At 36.8% G+C, this 25,342-nt stretch overlaps 1 protein-coding gene across 2 annotated transcripts in view; it reads left to right on the top strand.

The window, feature by feature from the left end:
• negr1 (neuronal growth regulator 1) overlaps positions 1–25,342 on the top strand; it is a 165,461-nt gene that overhangs the window by 99,185 nt on the left and 40,934 nt on the right. Inside the window, exons 5-7 of one of the 2 annotated variants that reach the window (XM_079840677.1) lie at positions 1,558–1,678; positions 6,201–6,349; positions 20,338–20,379. In XM_079840677.1, coding sequence (XP_079696803.1) covers positions 1,558–1,678; positions 6,201–6,349; positions 20,338–20,379 — 312 coding nt within the window. The remainder of the gene's footprint in view (positions 1–1,557; positions 1,679–6,200; positions 6,350–20,337; positions 20,380–25,342) is intronic. The other variant, XM_079840678.1, reaches the window with a different exon arrangement.

Raw genomic sequence — 25,342 nt, 5'->3', positions numbered from 1 at the left:
GTGAAGAAATGATGAGCAGCACAGTATCACAGAACAAAATATCTCAACACAGTGATTATAGTGATGGAGATCCATATTCTTTATACACGGTTCTCACAGCCACCTGGAAAACCTGGATATTTTAACATTTTGATTTTTAGGCCTGATTAAAAAAATTTAAAATGTTACAAATTATTAACATTTCTTTAGTGAATACGATTTAATTCAAGTCATTGTTACAAAACATACAAATAGGAATCCCTGTTGAAAAAAATCATAATTTAATATGAAGGTCATGGAGCAGTCATGGAGTTTATTATAATTTTTTTTTTTACATTTTGAAATACTATGCATTTTTTCTAATCTTCAGTGACTGATGTTTCTCCCTCACATTGAGTCATTAACTATAAAAATGGTGAGATTTTTTTTCCTCTTACTTACTGTTTGTGTGTGAGCATTTTAAATGTTGTAAATTAGTTGTCCCGATATGAGAGAAACTCTTATTTCTTGTACAGTGTAGGGAAGCTTCGTATTTGTTAAATGATTTGACATATCTGCGTGAAGTAACTATGGAGCCCAAAGTCTAAGAACATCATTCTAAAAAAAATCACTTTACTGTTCTTACCACAATAGTGGGAATTTCTTTTCAGCCCTCTGATAACATGAAACGTATATAACACAGAAGGCCTGGAGAACTTCATACCTTCAACAGTGGGGCTATAGAAGAGAATGTCAAAAATTCAATCAGGAAAAAATAGTCTGAACACAGACCTCAATAACTTGCAGGTGATTTTCAAAGAACGAGTTGCCTGGAATATAAATGTCCCCCACTCAAATTCAGACATAGCAAGTAATTTAACGCTAGCTAGAAAGACATAAGTGGATCACCTGCTTGAAGGGAGTTATTTTCTTATTTTTTTTATATCGTGTTCAACTTAGTATTCTGTACAGGCCTGCTTTATTTGTGTGTATATTAAGTATGGTGTTATTTCTTTCATAGCCTTTTTCTATATGTCCTTTTGAGTTTGAACACATGTCATTCACGTAGCTTACTCTGTTTACTCATGCTATAAGAAATAATATACAATGAAGATTTATGTATGATACACATTTCTGTTTTTTTCCTTTGAGAGAGGTTGTTGCTTCTTGACTAGATGAAAAATAAAAATTCAGCCTGTAGTTAAAGCTTGCTCACCGACGCCGCTAGAGAGATTTACACTGCATTTGTGAACATGAAAGGACCCTCATTTTACATGCACATATTCAGAGAACCTTCCTCAGCTCCCCAGCCTTTGAACAGCCATTAAACAATTTATCACTGAGCTGTTAATTTCTTTTCTCTAACCCTTGGGACGAATGGTATTTCTCAGCATTGCACCCACAAGATTTACACGTGTTGACCACTCTAAATCTTATTTCTAATTCATTTCTGCCTCTTTCACACGACTGTAAATGAAAACTTTGCATTATCGAAGGCTTTCCCCCTCATTCTTAGAGGGTTAGTTTATTTGAGTTAAGTTTGCTTATGTGCGTTCACTCTTGCCCTAAATCACGTTGGTTTTTATTTTCTTTCTGTAGTTCCTCCAGCAATCCATGAGATGAAAAGTCAGGGGGTTCGACCCGGTTATGTTGGCCTGCTGAGATGTGAGGCAGCAGCTGTCCCCTCTCCAGTCTTTGAGTGGTACAAGGGAGAGAAAAGGTAAAACCAAGAGTGATAGATGATAAAAGCATTCATTTCATTAGCTTAGCTGTACAGTGATCATTTATCATTCATTATGCATGTTAAGTGAGTTTATTTGTGATTCAGAATGCTCACTACAGAGAAGATTAATGTTGGTCAAGTCCGCTTTTTGTGGCCTTTGTCAAACGATGTAATATTTTGATCAATATTCATTTGCAGTAACTACATTTGTTGAATCCACAGAATAATTACTGTACAATCAAACTGTACACCAGTTTTGCCTAAGGTTTAATCACTGAAAGTTGATCCAAAGCTGAATTACGGTCTTTAGTAGTATTAGTTTAATAGCTATGGATCTGCAGCTTATCAAATATTACAAAGTGTCTTATTAAAGAGTCTTAATTTCGAAAGATAGTGACTCTTGGCACAGCATAAGCTCGTGAAAATCACTTTTGCAACGTCATTTTTAACTTTTAATTGAAGTCATACACTTCTGGCAAAAATAATCTAACTTTCTAAAAGAGCTCGGAAGCAAACTGTACCATTTACGCAATACGAAAAAATGTCTTGACTGATCAGTTAGCATTATGTATTATTTTCAGAGTTGGTTTAAATATATTAACAATTTATGAGTCTTAAGTGTTTTTGAAGGGCACAATTCATTTTTCATGCCCAAAAAGGGCTAAAATGATGACTCTCCAGAGGTTTATCCTAGTATTTACAAGGCTTTGAAGGAATCGTTTTAGGTATGCTTTGGTTTAGGCTTTGGTTCTGTGAAAATTAAATGTCAAATCAGATCCATCTTTAACTCTTCAGTTGTCATGACACTCAGTATGCTTCTAGTTTTCTGTCAGCTGTGCACAAGTATAAGCACATAATGTGACTTTGCAGTATAATGATGGCTACAGAGAGTAAAGTAGATGTAAGGGAGATAAAACCAATCACAATTCAATATGCAAATTAATGCAAGAACGAATGCCAATTGCAATTAAGTATGCAAATATGAATCTCTGTCAGCACACTGAAAAACACTGGCACACTGTTAACTATTCCAATTTATTGCCGTTTGGACCTTTTTCTGGAAGTGTCAGCGTTTTGTTTTTATAGGACTTTTGTCATTTTCTGTGAACATTTTGTGGCTGTGCACCTGCATTTTTTTCTACTGTAGATGTGTTTTCTACATCTCCAATTCTTTCACAGTTTTTCAGAATTGAATTTAAAGTTTCATAGAGTATACTTCTAAAAAAAAAAAAACTAAAAATACAGAGCACACTTAAGGCTGAAATTACCTACAAACAGCTGAATACATAGCAGAAAACTGTGTAGATGAATACAACATATTTGAGGAATGATTTTATGATTCACTATAACATTTGCTTGTTTTAAAACAGCCAAATTAATTAAATGTGATTGAATGTAATGATGGAATGAGAAAATAAATGGTAGGTTTACTCAAAAGAGGCATCTGATATTATTTCCTTTGATACAAGTCTACTTCTGAACACACCATTTTTATGCATTCACTTTAGACTAAAATGGGTACAAACCTACAGTATGTAAGAAAAGATCCGTCATACTATCTTAACCCTACATTTTAATTGTATGTTTGTATAACCTCCTCACTAGTAAAGAGCATTCCGAGTCTTTGCACCAATCAGTGTTGACTCAAGTGGTGGTTCTTGAATTTAAATACCAAATTACCCCATTACCCGTCATTTACCCACTCTTGCTGAGTACGATCTGAATCAGCAGTTCACACTGTGCTAATTGTAATTATAGGCTTCACTCGATTTATTCAAATTGCAAAGGAGGCTTATTGGCATTGGGTCTGTACTCTGCTTAATTTAAGGCTTTACATTGAACATTGTTGCTAAAATATCTGTTTTGCTGTATTTTTCTGAATGTGCAGACTCATTGCTGAACTAACAGCAGTGAGGTGCAGGAAGAGAACAGTGGAAGAGAAACCATTCAAGTAATATTGAAGAAATCAACAGGAATGATGCAGAGAAATCATTAACTATTTTTTGTTGTTAGGATTACCATAAAAAGTGATAATCATATCTTAATGAAGTAAATATGCACTGGCAAGAAAGATTATGTGAAATAAGAGATATCCTACAAAATGCCTTTTCCAGTTGCAGTATGTAATTGCTTGTAAGTAAGGATGCACAGAAGTATAAAAGCAATTATTTTCACTATCTGCCATCGACCGATTGTTTAAAAACAGCCAATGATCAGGGCCCATTATATCCTGTCAATCAAAAGGGGGCGAAAAAAGTGTCATTCTGTGGCTACATCCGAAATAGCATACTTCCCTACTTTATAGTATAGGCGAAAGACATTATGTGACAAAAAAAGTATGTCCGATTTCCCAGTCCTCATAAAAGAGTAGGCAAAAAGTACCCGGATTCTGAATTGTGCATATGATGAGACACTTTACTGTCCCATGAGGCCACGGGAGAGGATTTGTGAATGGCAGTCAAGCAATGCAACTGACGCTGGTAGGTCACATGATAATGACAACATGGTGAATATATACTAGATAGAACATACATTTTTGCGGTCGTGGAGTAATTACTTATTCAAATTCAGTAAATGTCTTGTGTTAAATTTAAGGCTGTCGAAGTAAACACACAAATAACGCATTAACAGTTAAAAAATAGTGACATTTAAAGCAGGCCCTGTTTGACCTTATGAATCACTTGTAGTTCAAGCCAAGGTTGCCAGTGCCTCAGTTTTTGCCTACACCAAACATTATTTGTATCGTGCCTCCCATTCAATAATCGCAAAGAGCTTTGTGCTTAAAAACAATAAGAAACCAATATTAGAAAAAAACAATATTAGAAGAAACAAAGTGTCAGGTTTTAAATTCTGTTGAAAAAAAAAAAGATTCAAGAGAATTTGCGTATAATGTCCTGTAACACTCAGATATAGAGGCAGCAATGGTCCTTTGTTTTAAGAGAAGTTTTTGTTCTTATATAAGTAAGTGTCAGCAGGAGACAAGCTACTCGAGAATTGGGGGACAAAAGGTCAGCACATCGCTTTACCTGTGAGAGTAACATGGATGACCCAGAGTCAGGACTCTCAAGAGCAACTGCTGCTGAACTTTAGACCTCGACAAAGCTACAAGCCATGTGCAAATTTTTCTGCTTCTGATTTTCCTTTTGGCAATTCCCTCAGGACCAGGGACAGTTGTAACTTTTTTTTACATTTTCCTTCATAACTCACAGCCTACCCTATACCATCTGCCTGCCATCTTTTGGTATAAGAAACATTAATATGTGTCAAAAACAAAAAACTTAGATGGGTAACGTGAAAGATATTCACAAGAAATAGGCGTGTTATCATCCTCCAAAACAGTATGACGCCTTAGAAACAATATTACTTTTTCAATATTTGTTCATATCTTTGAATATTTTTCACCTTTATTTTTGTGCTAATCCCTTACCTCTTAGGGATTATTCATGTTCTCACTTTATTGTCTTTCTGTTTGGGGTTCCACACTGAGAGAAAATAATAGTTTAGTCATTTGGTTGACTATAGCAAAAACTATAAAACATAGTATAACAAATACAGTAAAGCAAAGTAGAAAAAAATTGAATAAAATAAATCAAAATAGACAAATGGTTTATATCTACAGTGCAGTATGTAAATCAATCAGAGCGTCTTAGCATATATGGTTCTTAAAGGGTTAGTTCACCCAAAAATGAAAGACGTCGTTACAAAGTCCATCTCACTACAGTGGTTCTAAAATAACTTTATGAATCGGCGAGAATAGTTTTTGTGCGCAAAAAAACCCTAAATAACGACTTGTATAGTGATGACGATTTCAAAACAATCGAATGAGCAGTTTGGATCGCCAAATTTCAGCAGTTTGGCGGTTTGACACGCGATCCGAATCATGATTCGACTCGCTGATTCATAACGCTTCGAAGCTTCATGAGGCCGTGTTTTGAAATCGTCATCACTATATAAGTCGTTATTTAGGGTTTTTTTGCGCACAAAAACTATTCTCGCCGATTCATAAAGTTATTTTAGAGCCACTGTAGTGAGATGGACTTTGTAACGACGTCTTTAGTACCTTTTAAAGGTCTTGAGAGTGAACCGTGTATTGTGCCAATGGAGGCCTTTCAGAGCCATCAGATTTCAACTAAAATATCTTCATTTGTGTTCCGAAGACGAACGGAGGTCTTACGGGTGTCGAACGACATGAGGGTAATTAATGACAGAATTTTCATTTTTGGGTGAACTAACCCTTTAAGCTGAAATTTGCGGTAAAATTTTCAATGTTTCAAAAACTTAAAAAATATATATTTTTTACAGTGTAGTGTTTGCATTGCACAATTTTAATAACTTTTTTAGCAATTCGCTTCAAATTCATTTTTAAAAGTGCATATATTCAGTGTCTCTCTCCGTGTATAAATGAAAAGAGAAAGTGCTTTTAAAATAGTTTTTGATGGACGGATTATTAGCAAGTCACACTGCAGCACGCCGGTGTCACTGCTTGACATGTCATGTCAACTGATGGTCTTATTTTCAGGATTAACATGGGCCAAGGAATAGACATCAAGAACTTCAGCTCCAGATCAGTTCTCACATTCAAGAACATGACACAGGATCGCTATGGCAACTACACCTGTGTGGCCGTCAACAGGTTGGGAACAGCCAACGCCAGTGTGCCTCTGATTCGTAAGTAACAAGCATTACTCTCCCCTGGTTAACTCTTGTTGTGCTGTAGTTGCTTTTTCACTGCTGTTACAGTCGTCGCAGAGCTCCGCCGAGAAAACACAGCATTTCCCCCCATCTTTAATACATATGTTGCTGAGGAAATGAGAGGAGATGGTACTCAAATAGGTCATTGTTTTGGAGCCTGAAGTTTTCTGTGAAGCATTTTCAAAGAGCTATCCCACTTAAAATGAGATGCAATTTCTTTGAGTAGTCTGTTTGAAATGCTTAGTGTGTTTCTGTTTCAGTGGTCGCTGAGTCAATAATAAAAGTAAGTGGGCTAACAAGATAAACATATGAAAAAAACAACAACAAAATAGTGATAGTCTTAAATGTGGCAGATGGAAAAGTTGAGTCCCTTGCTTTTAAATGAAGCATATCAAAGGCCCAGCAGAGATGAAAATTCCAGTATCTTTCACGTTCTACTGAAGACCGACAGTCTGTGATGCGGGAAACCCAGAATAGACCAGAAAACGGCATCTTCTCCTCCCACCAGAGTTGCTTCGTTCTTCTTATTTTCCTCATCGCTAATGAAAAGGAAACCTATCCTACTGTGCTCCTAATGAGAAATGGCAAGCAATTCCTCCACAACACACACATCTCCACATCTGTAGAGATTGCAAATGCAAGAGCTGGTCATCGTTGCCTGGGCCTAAATTGCTGTTATAATATTGGTCAATAAGTATTGATGAAGCAAAGGTGGATTCAGGGACACATTAATATTTAATGGAGGACGTCAACCTCAGAGACAAGGTGTGGAGTACTAATCAAAGTGCAGTGTTTGATTTTCTCCTCAGCATAAAGAAACCTATCATTTCGCTCTATTTTTAGCCCAGCGTATGATTTCCGCCCTCATATTTTATACCTAGTATCGATTGAAAGGGTTTCTTAGATTATTCCCACAGATTTGTTTTGTTGTCTCTGCATCTCAGACATGCAGTATCTCCACTATAGTCACAGAATTAACTACTTTCCCCCTATGGAACCGGCTGGGTCATTTACTGTACTGTACGTCTGCCAACATCAAGGTGATTGAGTGCTTTTGGCATCTACAAAGGGTATTTAGCATAATAAAATGCTCTTTAATAGCAGAGATGAGCTTCCATTTAAAGGTCCTCTGTGACAAGGTGAAAGTAAAGGAGGTAAAGGCCATTATTCCATTTCGTTTTTTGGACGAAATTTCCGTTCGCGATTGTTAGCATTTTTTTAAAGGTATAGTTTACCCAAAACCAAATTTTGGTCATCATTTTCTCACCTTCATTTCATTCCAAACCTGTATGCATTTTTTTCTTCTGTGGAACACAAGATTATTTGTCCATACAGTAAAACTCACTGGGATGACTTTCTTTTGTAGGGATAAAAACATTTGAAACATGCTTCCAAATATCTTCTTTTGTATTCTGCTGAAGACTATGGGACCTATTTTAACGATCTAAGCGCATGGTCTGAAGCGCATGGCGCAGGTGCACTTAGGGTGTGTCCGAATCCACTTTTGCTAGTTTAGTTAATTTCAGCATTTAATAACACATTATTAAAATCAAAAGTTGTAACTGTATTATTTAATGGACCTGAGCTTACACTAACTAACAGTTGCTTTTTTTAACTAACATTATCAAAGAAGAATAACTTCTGTAAAAATGTAGCTATTCATTCTTTGTTAATTTTAATGCTTTAACTGGTGAGACATTATTGTAAAGTGTTACCTATTGTTCTTTATTATTCTTTTGCACTTAATCTGTTTAAAATATTTGTTTACTTTATACATTTTTGTGTATTTCTTTATTGTATTTAACTGTTTGGTTCTTTTGTTATAAGAAAGTTATTAAACCTGTTATAGTATGACAACACTTTTTTTGCAACTTATTTCAATATCGTGATAATACCGTATACCGTGATAAAAGCTTCAGCAATTAATCGCAACATGAAAATTTGAAACCGGCACATGCCTAGTATAGTTACATCGTGTACTAAGATCGAGGGAAAAATAAAAGTTGCGATTTTCTAGACCGATATGGCTGGGAACTACTCTCATTCCTGCATAATAATCAAGGAACTTTGCTGCCGTACCATGGGTGCAGCAGGTGCAATGATATCACGCAGCGCCTGAAAATAGTCCCCAGCACGCTCTCTGTGTAAGCCGGTTTTCACGTTGGTTATGTTGATGGAAGTTAGCTTATTTTCAGGTGCACCCATGGTACGACAGCAAAGTTCCTTGATTATTACGCAGGAATGAGAGTATAGTTCCCAGCCATATCAGTCTAGAAGTTCTAGAAACTTTTCATTTTCCGTCGGTCTTAGTACACAATGTAACTATACACATCACAACATCCTAATAAGAAAATGTTGGCGTTATTTTGTCACTTATTGAGCAGTAGGGTAGCTGGAGTCGTTTACCTCCAGTCTTTGTGCTAAGCTAGGCTAGCGGTGGATGCGTCAGATATGGCATCCACGGAGATGAGAATGTTATGTATGGACTTATCTAACTCTGGGGGATACGGTGAATAAGCTAAAGTCCCAAAAAGTCGCCGTGTTCCTTTAACGACAAAAAAACGGTCGGTGCGCCAGGCACATGGTCCAAAAGGGTTGTACCTAGTCGCTTAATGAATCATGGGTGGGTTTTGGCCGTAACGTGCAATCAACCAATCAGAGTCTAAAAGCCAGTTGTACTTGCATCATGGCAGATTCGTTATTTATATGGCGGAATTTGCGAGCGGAAAGACTGAACGCTTCTGTCATAAAAATGTTTGTGTGCTGCTGCACGTCCTTGTGTGTGTAATAAGCAGAGTGTACGCACATTGTGCACTCGCCTATAGGCGCATATTACTAACGTGCCCTTTAAATAACACTAAAAATACTGCGCAATCGTTTTCAGTTGCCTCAAAATAGCAACGTGTCAACAATACGTCTGAACACACCATGTTTTCAGACCAGCACACCCATGGGCGAACAGATGGGTGCGAGTGCATTTGCTATTTAAACAACGTGGCGCTGGACGTGAAAATGATAACTGCATCGGGCTGAAACTGGCAAAAAACACTTGCGCTGGCGGCTCATTGTGACGGGTGTATGATAGGGCCTAAAATGTTTTACAGGTTTGGGATGAAATGAAGATACATGTCTTACATAATGACAGAATTTTTGGATGAACTCTCTCCAAAATGAACCCTCAAAACAGGCGTTTTCATTGTCACTATCTACACTGGCCCAGTATTACCACTAAAAGAGAGCTGGCACACGAGTCTCAACTCCATTAGTTCTTCATTGGCCTGAATATTTGATCTCTCATTGTTTTATGCTTCACGTAAAGTGTATGTTTGAATGTAATCCTTAACAGCAGAATTAGAATGATAACTGACATTATGCTTAAGAGATTAAATTTTCATTAAGAAAAAGTGCACTTTCATGAAACGTTGGCGTTGGCATGCACTCTGCTAATGACGTTAGAGTCAGATACACTCAGAGATCGAACCACATGTTTAAAACTGCATTATTTAAGCCTTACCAATTGCCAAATGACCCCAATATAGCTAATGGCTTAGTTGCAATAGTCAGAGAAAGATTCTCTTCTGTAGATACAAAAAATGCATGTCAAAGCAACACACTCAGTCAGTCTGTTTTCCCAATGTCTCAATGGGAATTCATTAGTGTGAAAGATATTAACTCTCAAGGATGAGTTTAGCACATACTAGTAATTGACTATAATGAAAATAATCTCACAGAATGCTGATTTTTAATGCATACAACTGGGAAAAATGACTGCGTAAATTTGATAAACAGCCACGAGTTTCTCAGCATTGTACTATGCTGTCACTCTATTGTAGTTCTGCAGTATTTCATTTGATATTTTTCCTTCAGTGAGCACACATTCTCAAATGTGACAATGCAAACTTGCGGTTTTGTGAGGTAACAAATGTCTGGCAGTTAGTGTGTCTCTTTTGTTTAATTTCTAAAACCTTCCTGACCATTGTCTGCAAACACCAGTTCACTGAACAGTATCTTTTGGAAAACCAAAACCTGCTGGCACCGGGCAAAGGTGATCAGTTTAACAAACTGGTGTTTTTTAAAAGTCTTTTTTAATGTTTCATTGAGAAAAATTGGTGATGCGAATTAGATTGACTTGACATTTACGTGGCTCTTTCTCCATTACTCACTGTCATCACATATGATTGGACTTTTAGCCCCTTTGCACCTGGCATTAAAGTGTTTTTTTTTTTCGGTGATCGAATCACAATCAGATGGCATTTGACCTCATTGAATACACCCAGGACACATTGTGATCGGATCACTGAAACCACATTTTGAAAATGGTCAGGGACAGCTATAACTATGCAAGTATTATGAGATACATATGTTGTTTTGATCATTTTAATGTAACATTCATATCACAAGAACGTCTGTGGCAAAAGCTCTTTTTGTCTTACCAAGTGCTGTGTTGTGGCTTCTTGTCTTGTTTTTTATTCTGTGGTCTTACGATCTGGTCACCCAATTTAATGAACAATATCCTATGAATTGTTCCACTGCACTACACTTGAAATCTTTAACTTCTCTCCCCAAATCCTCACTCTCTCCCCGTCTGTTTTTGTGTGGGTGCTTTAAAACTTTATTTTCCACCCTTTTCTTCACTTTTAATCCCTATTAGCATCCTTTACTCTGTGAATGTTTCAAACGCAGGCAAATGCAATAGACCAAATGCCATTTTTTTATCTGCAAGCATTTAGATTGATCCATTTTTCACAAATTTGGTGAATGACAGAAAAAAAATTGCAGTTAACACAACCTCTTTAATGTAATGCATTGAATGCAGGGTACAAATGTAGTACTATTTAGATAGGGGTAAAACAGCAGGGGTAAAAGGGGGCCAGTTACCTTCTGTTTATAAGGGTCTACACATTTTTTTTTATGTAGGTGAACAACTAACTGTTAACTTTGAATTTGCTGTCTGTTTTGTTTTGTTTTCAGGTTGTTGATCTGAAAAGTGTATGTGTAATAAAATGTTCATGTTTTGCATATTGCTAAATGCAGCATATTTTTGTAGAAACATTGAAATGTAAGTGTGTTAACACAGCCAAGCTTTCTCTTGTTATGCCTTACATAACATACATTTGTATGTGTGAGGTAAATGTGTCTTGCACGTTGTCTCAAGCAATGTGCGTTGTGAACCTGCTGTTTTTTTAATACCCGGTGTGTTTTCCTGCTTTTCTGCAACTCTTTCTTCTACATTTTGCTGTCCCGACTGGGGCAATGCTGAGAAGCAAAGATTTTGTTGTCCTTAATTGGCAGATTTTCGTCTGCTCTGTAATCCAAGCTATCTTTCCTCCCTCATTTTTTGCTTATAGCACAGTGTAGGCTTTGCCGAATAATCTCCTCCAACCTGTCATTGGAGTATGACTAAAACACTCACAGCCTGAAGAAGCTCTCAGCCTTTCTTGATAAAGCCTCCACATTTTCAGTAGGCACCAGTTAGTGGAAGCCTTGTTCATTTGCCATGCGTATCAATCACAACCTCAGTGTCATCTTTTCATATCTTGCAGTTTCTTGTTTTGTTTTTTTTACCAAGTTGTGTCGGATGTTGTTGTCGTGGTTACCGTACTGTGACCCTGTCTGAGTCACGGGGTGGAGGCATAAAAAAGGGATGAAATGGAAGGTGAACTAGAACAGAAGATATGATGTCAATTTATTCTCATGAATATCGTTTTTCTTCAGGCTGGGAAACCTATGCATTCATCTTGCCATTCAGCCAGCCCTCCTGATCCTATTCTTATTTCCCCATCAATCATATATCAAGTTGCCTTCCCCCACAAGCACCTTTACATGCACTGTAAAGAACCGCCAAATACCGACTGTGCACAATTTTATGCTGATACATTTAAGTGCTGTGTTAAGTGCCCATGGATTATGAATCTGATTGGCTGGTATATGCACCATTTTTCTCCAGTTCTTCCGAATACATTTCAAACAAACTGATGTAGTCTTACAAAGCCAAGTGACTAAATGCGGTTTGTTTGTGTCAGGGTTCAACACTGTTTGCAACATTCTCCATAATAGCTAAAAAAAGTAAACAAAAAAGGCTAAAAATTGAAGCAAATTATGTGATCAGCCTGTTCAAAAATAATAAGTAATGATTATTTCACAGACACAGCAAGCAAATAAGCTCAATAGGACACAACGGGGCTTGAATGTCCCATGACATGAAAATTTCACTTTTTTTTTTTTTAACATTAATATGAGTTCCCCTAGCCTGTATATGGTCCCCAAGTGGCTAGAAATGACGATAGGTGTAAACCGAGTTCTGGGTATCCTGCTCTGCCTTTGAGAAAATGAAAGCTCAGACGAGCCGATCTGGAATCTTCCCTGTATGTCATCATACGGGAAAAGGTTACCTCCCCTTCCTCTGCTTTGCCCGCCCAGAGAATTTGGAGAAAATGGATTCAGTTTATTTTAGTCACAATGTCAGCACAGGCTTTACAAACAGACTTTTACGATTTGGATTCAACAGCATCACCACAAACGAAAATAAATAAATAAATAAATAAAGTGAGTAACAGTGTTCATTAAAGCCTGATCTGTGATCAGTGATTTCTGATATGTAGCTTTATTCAAGTTCACACAGACTTTCTTTCTTAATCGTTTAATACTGTTTATGCATCAGTGAATCAAGCCAGTGACTAAATAATCAACTTCACATCGTTTCTGTTAGTAGCATGAAACAAATCTGTTATTACATTTTGTTTAGACGCTAGATTAGCGATCAAAGAACACTCTCTTTATAATGTTCGGATCTGTCGATCACACGTCGCGAGTGTGCGACTGCACACTTGCCCAAACTGCCGTTATAATGAATGATGCAGTTAAGATGCACAACGAAGCTCTTACTGTATTCATGTCGATATTGTGTTTGCTGTTAGTTGTGGTGAAAGCATTTTGTGAGAGAAAAGGCGTTGCAATGATGAGATCACTGTATTCACGTGATCACAGACTGTCTGTCTACACAATGCTCATCACGGCAGCCTCTCATGTGATGGGAAAAGATCTTAAAAAATGCTATAATCTACACTTTCACGATTCGTTAATCTTGACAGCTGTAATGGTAAAAAAAAAACGTAGTAAAAGTATTCGAGAGGGGTTCCACGTGTTACAAAGTTCGTAGAATAAGGAGGAAGAAGACAGGGTCGGCGTGACTGGGACTCGTGTTTATTAAGAACTCTCAAACAAAATAAGCTCGCGCTCACAGCGCTCTCAACAACTCAGTCCAATATAAATTTCTCATCAATCTTTCTCCAGCTCTCCATCTCTCTGGTCCACAAGTGCCCAGTCGGTCTCTCTCTGGCAGTGCTGGCCCCACTTTATATTAGGTGGCCTTAACTACTATGTACTTGCATAAAAAAATAAGTACAATGTACTTACTGTGTTCAAATTGTATTGCAAAACACCTTTGCTAATATTGAGGTGGGATACGGTATAGGGTTAGGGACAAGTGTGGTGGTAACTACTATGTACTTGCATAAAAAAATAAGTACAATGTACTTACTGTGTTCAAATTGTATTGCAAAACACCTTTGCTGATATTGAGGTGGGATACGGTATAGGGTTAGGGACAGGTGTGGTGGTATGGGTAAGTTTAAGGGTAGGGTTAGGTGTAAGGGAAGTGTCAACAGTGTAATTACAAATGTACTAACCCTAACTACAGAAATTAATTACAGATGTAATTGCATGCAGGTATTTTTTTAAATGTAAGTACAATGTAAAAACATGTATGTACACAATAAGTGCATTGTATCAAATGATTCGTTAAAATGTTAGTAAATAGTAGTTAAGGCCACCTAATATAAAGTGTGTCCGCAGTGCTTGCAGACCTCGCTAAACCAAGCCCCCTCCACCACATGATCTAATACTCATTTAAAATGCAAAGATGTCAGCCAATCACAACAGTGGGCGTTTTCACCGAAGTCTCACAGCAGACACGCCCCTTCAAACAGAGCATTCAAGCCAGAGGGCTAATATAAAAAAAATGCCTTTTATTTCTAAATGATGACATTTTATGATGTAAAAATCATACTAACATTATAAGTACACCTCAGGAAATATTATAAAATAATAAAACAAAATCCATGCCATCGGACCTTTAAGGCTCCACGTGGTAAAAGGCTCCTAAACCACTAGATGGCACAAAAACTTGCCTCAGCACTTTCCAAAACATTAGCTTTTCAAGATACACGTGGAAATTTGTCTGATCTTTGACGCGATCGCGTGCAGCAGCGTAAAGCTGATTTTGCACTAATTTGATGTTTTATAAAAATGCTGTAGATTTAATGTGACCCTGGGACCGTATTACAGAAATATCTTATACTAGAATCCTATAAATATCTTAACTATAATCCTATCTGATCTGTTTGGTAACCATGGCAAATTCAGTTAGGACCTCATTTAGGACAAAAGCTATTACAGAATGACATTTCTTAACTGCATAATCTAAAAATTATTGAATATATTTTGAGACAAAGGTGGTTTTAATGATTTTCACTTTTGTTCAAGGTAATTAAAGCAACAGTTTTTCAATAACGGAAGAATATGTAAAAGTATGCTATTTGGATAGGGTGCCCCTGCTGTTCGGGCGAAAGGCACCATATTGATAATAAATAGTTAGCTGACTTTTCCATTTGTTGACATGACATTAGATTCAGGTTAGATTCAGATTGTAATTATCATATATCAATGGCCACCTTAAGCCCAATTTATACTTCTGCGTCGAGTGTACACCGTAGCCTCTGCGTCGACGTGCAGTTACACATGCAGAGGGAGCATGTGTATCCCTGAGGGAGGGGTTCTGGCAGACATTTTTGGAGAGGTGCACGTCAGGGTACATCGTAGGCTACGCGTGCTCCCTCTGCATGTGTAACTGCCACGGCATAGAGGCTGGCACAGGTCCGACGCAGAAGTATAAATCAGCCTTTAGAGATAATCACCATATTTGTAATGAAACCACCATATTTAAAAATGTGATATTAATCATATCATATAATAACATATCATTTATTGTTACTACTGGAAATCTATATTACATTTATTATGGGATCTCCGTCAATGCTTTCAGAATCTTTACTTTTAAAAAATATTTAGTTTTTTTATGTTTTAAATATATTTCTATATTAACATTTTAATGAAAGCATATTTGTTTAACAACAAGTTTACTTGCTAAGTGCCTCAAACAAAACTCTGGAATATCTATCAGTTTTGATGCCAGTGGTTTTGCAAACTTTGGTAAATCCGGTGATTTGATCTTCCTAAAAAACGCTTATTGTATCAGCCTTGTAAACTCGACTTTGTGCCCGTAGTCCCAGAAGCTGCATAAAACCAGCCAATCAGATTAGAGCTTGCCAGACTGAGGAAGTGCTTTCCAGTTTTTTGTGCTTATGCATCAGACAGACGGTGAACGAAGTGGATTGTGGACGTGCAGTCTGAGGCTGAGACTACAGATGCTATTACATTAACCCATTTTGTTGCTGTTTTCTTGATGCACATACCCTATGAGAAATTGATGTTGTGTTGCTTTTTCTTGTTGAGGTTGCATTTTGTTGTCTTCATTTGCAGTAGTTTTGAAGCCCTAATCAAATTCAGTCCCATGCTGAAAAGGACAGCTTAACAGATGGACTGACATTTATCTTTCTCATTGACTTTTATCTTGTATTACAACAGTCATCATTTTGACGCCTTAAAGGGTGTCGCCTCGCCGTTTGTACGCTGAATGTGCGGCGAGCAAGTCCTTGAAAAATAAGGTGTTTGTGATGCAAAGAGTCTGGTTTGGCTATAAAACACCTCCTGTCCAATCATTAACAGGGACGGCGGTTAAAACCGCCTGGAGAAATAGGCAATCCTTGCAATGCGTCTGACCATGCATGAAAGATAGAGGGTTTAGCCGTTCAAGGATGCAGCCAGAGTTTTTCTTCATCAGTACTGTGCATTGTGCTTTTAAATCCATCGTTAAGGGGATGGCGTAAAATAAATGAATTCTTGCACAGCTGATAGTCTTGGTTTACTCTCAAAATGATCTAACAATGCACAGCAGATAGCACTCCACTTGTATCTTGGCAATTTACGTTTCTGTGAAATGTATAGAAGCTGGAGGTTTCTCTGTGCATTGCAAAGGAAAAAATAAGATGTTATTATAGAATGAAATGCAATTCCTCACACCATGATGCTGTTTTTTTTCTTGAAAGTGAGAAGAGAGGTCATCTAGTGTACACATCAATCAGCTTTTATGTGGATGCAATGCAGGCTACTCCATTGCCCTATACAGTACCTGAAGATTACACGTCATGCAATACTGTAATATAAAGACTGAGAGCTCCACATGGGAAAAAAATTCATAAATTGCATTAAGGTGTTCATCCATTTCTTCTCCCAGAGGGAGAAGAAATCTTTTTAGGACTGCATGAAGAAAAACTAAGAATATAATGAGTAACATGATCTTTGTTTCAGAAGAACCATCATTTTAGCTGGGAATCTGGGATTCTCAACTAATATTGAAAACAATTTAGGCCAAATTTGCTAAGAATGAGAAACATTAGGCTATATTTACATCAAACATTGAACAAAATATGAATTATTAAAATATCTGAAAGGAAGCCATGTATTTGTACCCAGATACTAAAGTATCAATGCTAAAGATTTAGATTTTATAATTTTGATAATCTCCTGATTATTTAGTTATGTAATTATTTATTTATTTATCTTAAACTCTGAAATCTAGGAAGTCAATGAAAAAAGAAAAAAAAGGTTATATTCTACATAAGTTGAACTATGATAATCTAACATTTGTTTTTATAAAAATTACAGCTATGGCACAATCTATTATTACATAATCAAATAAGCTATAATTCTAAAGTTATATGTGTAAGGTAAACATGACTTTTTTATTGTCTGTCACTTGTAATCAAGCTGTAATATTGTCAAATTATGCATGTGTGTCTGTGAAATTAGCCTTAGCAAGATAACATTGTTGGTCATTTCTTAACAAAAATATCCATCTATTCTTTTTCACAACTGCTTGTCCAATTAGCAAAACTAAAAAATGAAATGTAATTTCCACTACAGAATAAATCGGTTGTTGTGATGTGGTGGAAATAACATTTATGGATGGGAGAAAATTTAAATGAAAGAATTTTCCTGTGGTATATGTGTGTATATACACTATTGGACATTTTCCACATAGATAAACAAGTGACAGTGTGTTTTAAGGGATTTTAACTTCTTAAATTCCACAGGGCCAGAGCTAGAAAGTAGAAAGAACTCCTAGAGATACAAACCAAGGGTATATGCATGTACAATACGTATATACATAAATAACTGTTTGTTCGTAATCCTTCAGTAAAATTTGATTTCACTTTTGCTTTTGCCTCCTTAGCTAAATCTGGTTTTATACCTTTTCTCTGATTTACAGTGAAATGTCAGTTTATTCCCAAAGTGTGCATTGCATTGTGTTTTCAGTGATGATTGCTCTAGGTTGCATGCCTGTGTTCTTAACATGAACGTCAGCTGAAAGCGGTAATACATCGCCTGTGTTTTTGCTTCATACACACACACACACGGTCTCAACCCTGGCTGTGAACCTGCGAACAGTAATGATGTGAACTGTCTCTAGGTGCCGTGATTTCAACTCCAGGGCTCTCAATTTAGCAAAGGGCTTACCAGAGAGAAGTCTCTGTTGAGGTCATTACACCCCTTAATCACAAAGTCATTCTTTCTATACGAAAGTCACTGTAATGTTGATTTGAACAACAAAAAAGAACTCAGATCCTGACTTGTTTTCTTTTTCTTGTTCAGTTCATCTCTACTGTCACAAAGGATCTTGAAAGGGAATGAGAATTATTTTGACAAATGTCCAGATGGTTTGTTTGTGACCTGAGCCTTTTTTGTTTTCCTCTTTAAAAAGCAAATTACCAGCATCTGTCACGCAACCACTTGTATGTTGTCATTCATTTGTTTTTGTACATTTGTTATTCATGTGATTTTATTGATAAAGGCTCATTAAAGTTGATAAGGTGAGCAGAAGTGCACCAAACTATAATAAAATATTTGGTTGCTTTTATTATTTGAGTGCCATTGCATGAGAGAACAAACAATTGAACCAAGTGGAAATTTGTTTGAAGAAAAATGCCAGAAAGACTTTTTTTTTTAAGCAAAATATTTCACAAAAGGAAGTTTGCTTGGTTTAAAACTATAAATAATAGATAGACTGTTCAAAATTAAGATACAGGGTGTTAGGGCAATTGAGGACATAAAGGTATAGTTCTTTCACAAATAAAATGTTTGCCATATATTCATTGTTCCAAACCCAATGTTCTTCTGCGAAACACAAAGGTGTAGGTTTTGAAGAGCGTTGGGCTCCATTGGGTTACATTGGACCCTTATGACTTTCATTATATGGACAAAAAAACAAAAAATACTGAGAAATACCTTCTTTTGTGTTCCAAAAATGAAAGTTCTGTCATCATTTACTCACCGTCATGTTCCAAACCCGTATGCTTTTCTTTCTTCTGTGGACCATAAAAGGAGATATTTTGAGAAATGGGATTTTTGTTTCTCTACATGCAATGTTAATCAGTCAGTGGTAACCAGAACTCTTGAGAATATCTTCTTTTGTATTCTGCAGAAAGTCATACCGGTTCAGAACGACATGAGCGTGAATAAATGATCACTGATATTAATATTCATTAATGGGTGAACTAACCCTTTATGGTGCAGTCAGGCTAGAGTTTGTTTCATTCACCTTCATTCAAACGCATGTGAACGAACTCTGACCTATGAGTTTGCATAATGCAAGTGGAAGCTCTTAACTGATTAAATGTCATCTTGGCCCAATACAAAGAATACAAACTCCAAAGCTGCATGTTTATACATTATGCGTTGTTGCAGGAAAGTGGCGTAAATTGTATATTTTAACAATTGAATTTTTATTTGAGATCTATTGTTTATTAGTAGTTTTTAAATGCTTGAAACCTTGTGACCTTAAATCCAACATGTCCATAGTTAATGTGATGAACTACACCTTTGGTTACTCTACAGGGGCATTTGTGTGAACTTAAGGAGAGTGGACTTCATACATCCACTAAAAATGACCTTGAGACCAGCTGGTTAACTGGAATTGCACAAATGGATAGGGTAAAATTAAGTTAGCCACTTTTGTTTGCAGATGCCACTTGGTTTGATATCTTGTATAGTGCAATGACATTCACAGCTTTTCAAGTGTCCAAATACGTTTTCATTGGGCTTGGATCCATTTTATTTAATGTTTTGTATATTTCATCGTCAGATGGAAAATGTGAAGACAGAGGTGTTCCTGTATATCTCCCCCAGATCTAGACGTATCCCCGCAGTTAAGTTTTAATTACCATCAGTTAAGTAACTCACTGGAAAATATTGAACCTATATGAGATTAAAAATGGATTGACATTAAAGTCCTGCTTTTAACGTTTCCCAAAAAGGGAGCTGGGCAATTGAGAGAGTATGATATCTATTAATAATATGAAAACTGTATTACATTGTCATGATTAAATGACTGTCTGCTAGGTGCAAATTTAATTTCATGTGTTAATTGAACTGAGCTTCATTCCGGTCCATTGAATTGAGTGATGCTTAGAAGCTTCTAATTTGGAGTATCAAAGATCAGCGATCATAATATGATTTGAAACCGACTCCGTCAAAACCCCTCTGATCATAAAAACCGAGCAAAATCTGATTGAACATTGTTTTGATCAAGATGATCGACCTCAGCTGGGATTGGTTTTATTTTGTGGTGTAAAGGGCCCTTTTATTGCCCGCTGACCACAGAAGCGTTTTCACACCCCTCTCTGCAGTCTTTGCATGTTTTTGTTCTCTTTTCCCTTCTTTTGGGTCTTCATTATGTTAATAATATTTAAATGTCCTCTTTTCCCTCTCCCCTTCTTTTCCTGTAGCAATTATTGAACCCACAACAACTAGTGCTGTCTCAAGTCCAGGTCAGTATATGTCACATGCTGTCGCAGCTCAGTAAGGGATCCGAAATGCTGCACTAACCAAAAATGACCTCTTCCTCATCGCAATTTCTCCTTCTCTCGATTGGCCAGGATGCCTGCTGGCGTTCAGCTTTGTGTGTTGTCACTTTTTTTTTTCTAGGGCTGTCAATCGGTTGTTAGTTTGTTTGTTTGTTTGTTTTTTAAATCTAATTAATTACATTATATGTTGATTACTTCATTACATTTGAATGTTTGCTGAGAAAGTAGTTGTAACCATGATTCAGCTCCTAAAAAAAGGATCATTTAGAAACGAAATTATTTACATTAAACAGCACTACAATTTATTTACATATAATGTTTTTGCGTATTTTTAAGCAACGCTATTTGTTAAACCAACACAACCGTTCAAAAGTTTGGGGTTTGTACGATTTTTAAATGTTTTGAAGTCTCTTATGCTCGACAAGGCTGCGTTTATTTGATCAAAAATACATTACAAATAGTAATATTATGAAATATTATTACATTTTTAAAGGGATAGTTCACCCAAAAATGACCCCATGATTTACTCACCCTCAAGCCATCCTAGAGGTATATGATATTCTTCTCTCAGACGATTAAAGTAAAATAAAAATATCTAGCATCCGCCAGACCGCCTTCCGTATTCAACTTACGGAAAAAGCTTAACTAATGCGACAAATTATGTCGGACGTAGCGTAAGCGCTTTAAACTGCGAAAGGCGTTACACTTTCTGCGCAAGTTGAATACGGAAGGTGGTCTGGTGGAAGCAAGATATTTTACTTTATAAAGTTTTAAATGTGGATATTTTTCTTACACAAATGCATCGCTTCACTTCAGAAGGCCTTTATTAACCCCCTGGAGCCGTATGGATTACTCAAATTTTGGGCTCCCATTCACTGCCATTATAAAGCTTGGATCAGGATTTTTTTCATTTTCTCATTGTATTCATCTGAAAGAAGAATGTCATATACACCTAGGATGTCTTGGGGATGAGTAAATCATGGGATAATTTTCATTTTTGGGTTTCTATTTTCTATTTTAAAATGTAATTTATTTTAATAAATAAATACATTTTCAGCATCATTACTCCAGTCTTCAGAGTCACAAGATCCTTTAGAAATCATTCTCTAATATTCCGATTTGGTGCTCAAGAAACATTTCTGATTTTAGGATTCTTTAAAGAACAGAAAGTTCAAAAGAACAGCCTTTATTTTAAATACAGTATATATTTTATACAACCCCAAATCAGAAAAAGTTGGGACAGTATGGAAAACGCAAATAAATAAAAAAAGAAGTGATTTCTAAATTTACTTTGACTTGTATTTCATTGCAGACAATATGAACACAAAATATTTCATGTTTTGTCTGGTCAACTTCATGTCATTTGTAAATATGCATTCAGACCTGCATCACATTTCTAAAAAAGTTGGGACAGTAAAGCATTTACCACTTTGTAATGTTGCCATTCCTTTTCACAACACTTAAAAGACGTTTAGGGACTGAAGACACCAAGTGATGAAGTGTTTCAGGTGTAATTTTGTCCCATTCTTCCTGCAAACAAGTCTTAAGGTTGGCAACAGTACGGGGTCTTCGTTGACGCATTTTGCTCTTCAAAATGCGCCACACGTTCTCTATTGGAGACAGGTCAGGACTGCAGGCAGGCCAGTCAAGTACCCGTACCCTCTTCCTCCGCAGCCAGGACTTTGTAATGTGTGCAGAATGTGGTTTTGCATTGTCTTGTTGAAATATGCATGGACATCCCTGGAAAAGATGTCTTCTTGAAGGCAGCATATTATGCTCCAAAATCTCTATGTACTTTTCAGCATTAATGGTGCCTTCACAGAAGTGCAAGTTACCTTTGCCAAGGGCACTGACACAACCCCATACCATGACAGACCCTGGCTTTTGGACTTGTTGCTGGTAACAGTCTGGATGATCCTTTTCTTCTTTGGTCCGGAGCACACGGCATCCATTCCTCCCAAAAAATACCTCAAATACTGATTCATCTGACCAAAGTACACGTTTCCACTGTGTGATGGTCCATCCCAGATGCCTCCGAGCCCAGAGAAGTCGACGGCGCTTCTGGACACTGTTAACATAGGGCTTCCTTTTGGCACAGTACAGTTTTAACTTGCATTTGTGGATGTAACTACGTATTGTGGTACTTGACAAAGGTTTGCCAAAGTAGTCCTGAGCCCATGTGGTGATATCGCTTATAGATGAATGACGATTCTTGATGCAGTGCCGCCTGAGGGATCGGAGATCACGGTTGTTCAGCTTAGGCTTGCGCCCTTGTCCTTTACGCACTGAAATTCCTCCAGATTCCTTGAATCTTTTAATTATGTTATGCACTGTTGAATGTGAAATATCCAAATCTCTTCCTATCTTTCTTTGAGGAACATTGTTTTTAAACATTTAAATAATTTTCTCACGTATTTGTTGGCAAACTGGCGATCCTCGGCCCATCTTTGCTCCTAAAGGATTAGACCTTTCTTGGATGCTGCTTTTGTACCAAATCATAATTACAATCACCTGTTGACATCACCTGTTTCAAATCACTATCATTATCATTACTATATCATTATTTAACCATTTTACCTCATTACTAGCCCTAAATTGCTCCTGTCCCAACTTTTTTTTAAATGTGTTGCAGGTCTGAATGACAGGAAAGGATGCATATTTACAAATGACATGAAGTTGACCAGACAAAACATGAAATATTTTGTGTTCATATTGTCTGCAATGAAATACAAGTCAAAGTAAATTTAGAAATCACTTCTTTTTTTTTTTTTTGCGTTTTCCATACTGTCCCAACTTTTTCTGATTTGGGGTTGTATTATAAATGTGTTTTACTGTCACTTTTGATCAATTTAATACATCTTTGCTGAATAAAAAGTATTATTTTCTTTTTATATACCCCAAACATTATTTTTTAACATTTTTGACTGTTTAAATTGTTGAGCCTTGTCAGTCAGATTCTTGGTTCACTTTCAGCTCACTCATTGGTTCTCACATTACGAGTTGGTGAGTGGTTTACTCTGATCATTTTGACTCCAACATCTCCAAAACAGTTCTCGGATCCATGAGTTGTAGACTCGAGAACCACCTGGACTGATTCAGTTTTGTGAACTGTTCATGTGAACCAGTCCAAATTAATCTTTTAAAAGATCCAAATAAAAATAATGATTTGTTAGCAAATTAAACATTATTAAAAAGTAGATCAACTAAAGAAAAATGTTTAGGGCCATTCTTTTTTTGCTGCATTTTTTCTATATAATTAATCTCTCTAAATGAAAACCTGTTAAATTGACAGCCCTACATTTTCACTTTATTTCTTTGTGTTTCTTTGTGTTTTATTTCTTTAACTTGTGGCATTGCACAGTACAGCACTGACACCCCTCTGAGCGAGCACTGTGGCGTTATGGTGGGCACTGTCATGTGTAGCGCTGGGGCGAGTGGCTTTCCTAAACGCTGACTGCTTCTCTCTGGCTTCCTCATTCTCTGCTTTAGTGCGGCTGCATGAAGGGCGGGATATTGATAATACGCCTCCTCGACTTCTCTCTTTTATTTGTTGTCTGCCATTTTCTCTTCTCCTGAGCAGCAACTGATTACGCCGTCTCTGAACGTCTCTCACTATCTATAGTGTCGCTGTGTTTTCACTGTTGTGCTCCTTACTGAAATCACAGACCATGATATTCTCTGTCTGGGGGAACGTGGAGTGTGTGTGTGGTGGTGGTTGGGGGAGGCCTGTGTGTATTAAAGGGATAGTTCATCCAAAAATTATTAGTCATTATTTACTCACATTCATGTTGTTTCAAACACGCATGCCGTTTTTTCGCTCTTATAACACAAAAGGAAAAATATAAAAGAATTGGACTGACCGTTGTTGGATATAAATCACCCGATATCCGTCATTTAATTCTGCATGCTCAGTTTTTTTATTTTCACATTTAGATTACCCTTGCCATCTAATGTTCACTTAGTTTTCTTTAAAATTATTAATAATTTAATAACACTAGCTATGTTTACATGTACACCTGTTTAAATTGGAATTAAATCATTCCGATTGATGAATCCACCATAGTGTTTTCATGCGTCATATGTACGCCATTACGCCTAATACATAATTTTTGCATTATTGCATATGCGTAGAGCATTCCAGATTTGGTTTTCAATCTAATCAAGTACATTTACTATCGAATGGATTAGAAAAGGTTTAAACCACCCCTTACAATCTGAATGAAATTTAAATCAAATTGACGTGGTTACATAATGACTTTCTTATTCTGACTGTGCAACTATTCAGATTACAGTCTGATTATTAGTGTCCATGTCAGGCCTGGTGCCATGAGGGGCTGATCTGATCTGATTTGTGCCTCCTCAGTCTCAATTTGTCCCTCCACCCACGAAACATGATCGACTTTAATCCTCTGACATGTACGATCACACCGGTGTGATTACAACGTTCAGTGCGTCTAATGATCAACTTTCGTGCTTTGGCTGGCGCTGATCTAGAGATAAATTAGGTAACTATATAGTTTACTTTTGTCTTCTCCCAGTTCACTGGCCACTTATGTATTTTGGAGAAATGGATGATTGATGTGATGTGTATGTGATGTAAATCCAACAGATCCAATTCTGAATTCTAGTGCAAACTAACATGGCTGCGCCCATCACGCGTTATAGATCAACTATATATTTTAAAGTTCATGATATATTTAACAAGTTTGCGAATATTTCGAATTAAAAAAGAAAAACTAACATCCCCACCCTACCCCGGAACCCCTGGTGGTTGTATTATAGTTTTGTATGAAGTACAGAGTAGAATTTAAGATGTTAATCCATGAAAATGTTAATCTGGCTTTAAATTCACTCCGTGAAGGTGCACATTTCCCAATTTTAAATGTACATCGACTGAGACACGGTATGTCGCAATCTTTGATGAAGC

Source organism: Gobio gobio, assembly GCF_949357685.1.
Source record: "Gobio gobio genome assembly, chromosome: 17".
Classification (NCBI taxonomy): Eukaryota; Metazoa; Chordata; class Actinopteri; order Cypriniformes; family Gobionidae; genus Gobio; species Gobio gobio.
The sequence above is the reverse complement of the archived record's forward strand: the minus strand, read 5'-3'. Positions and strand labels throughout refer to the sequence as shown.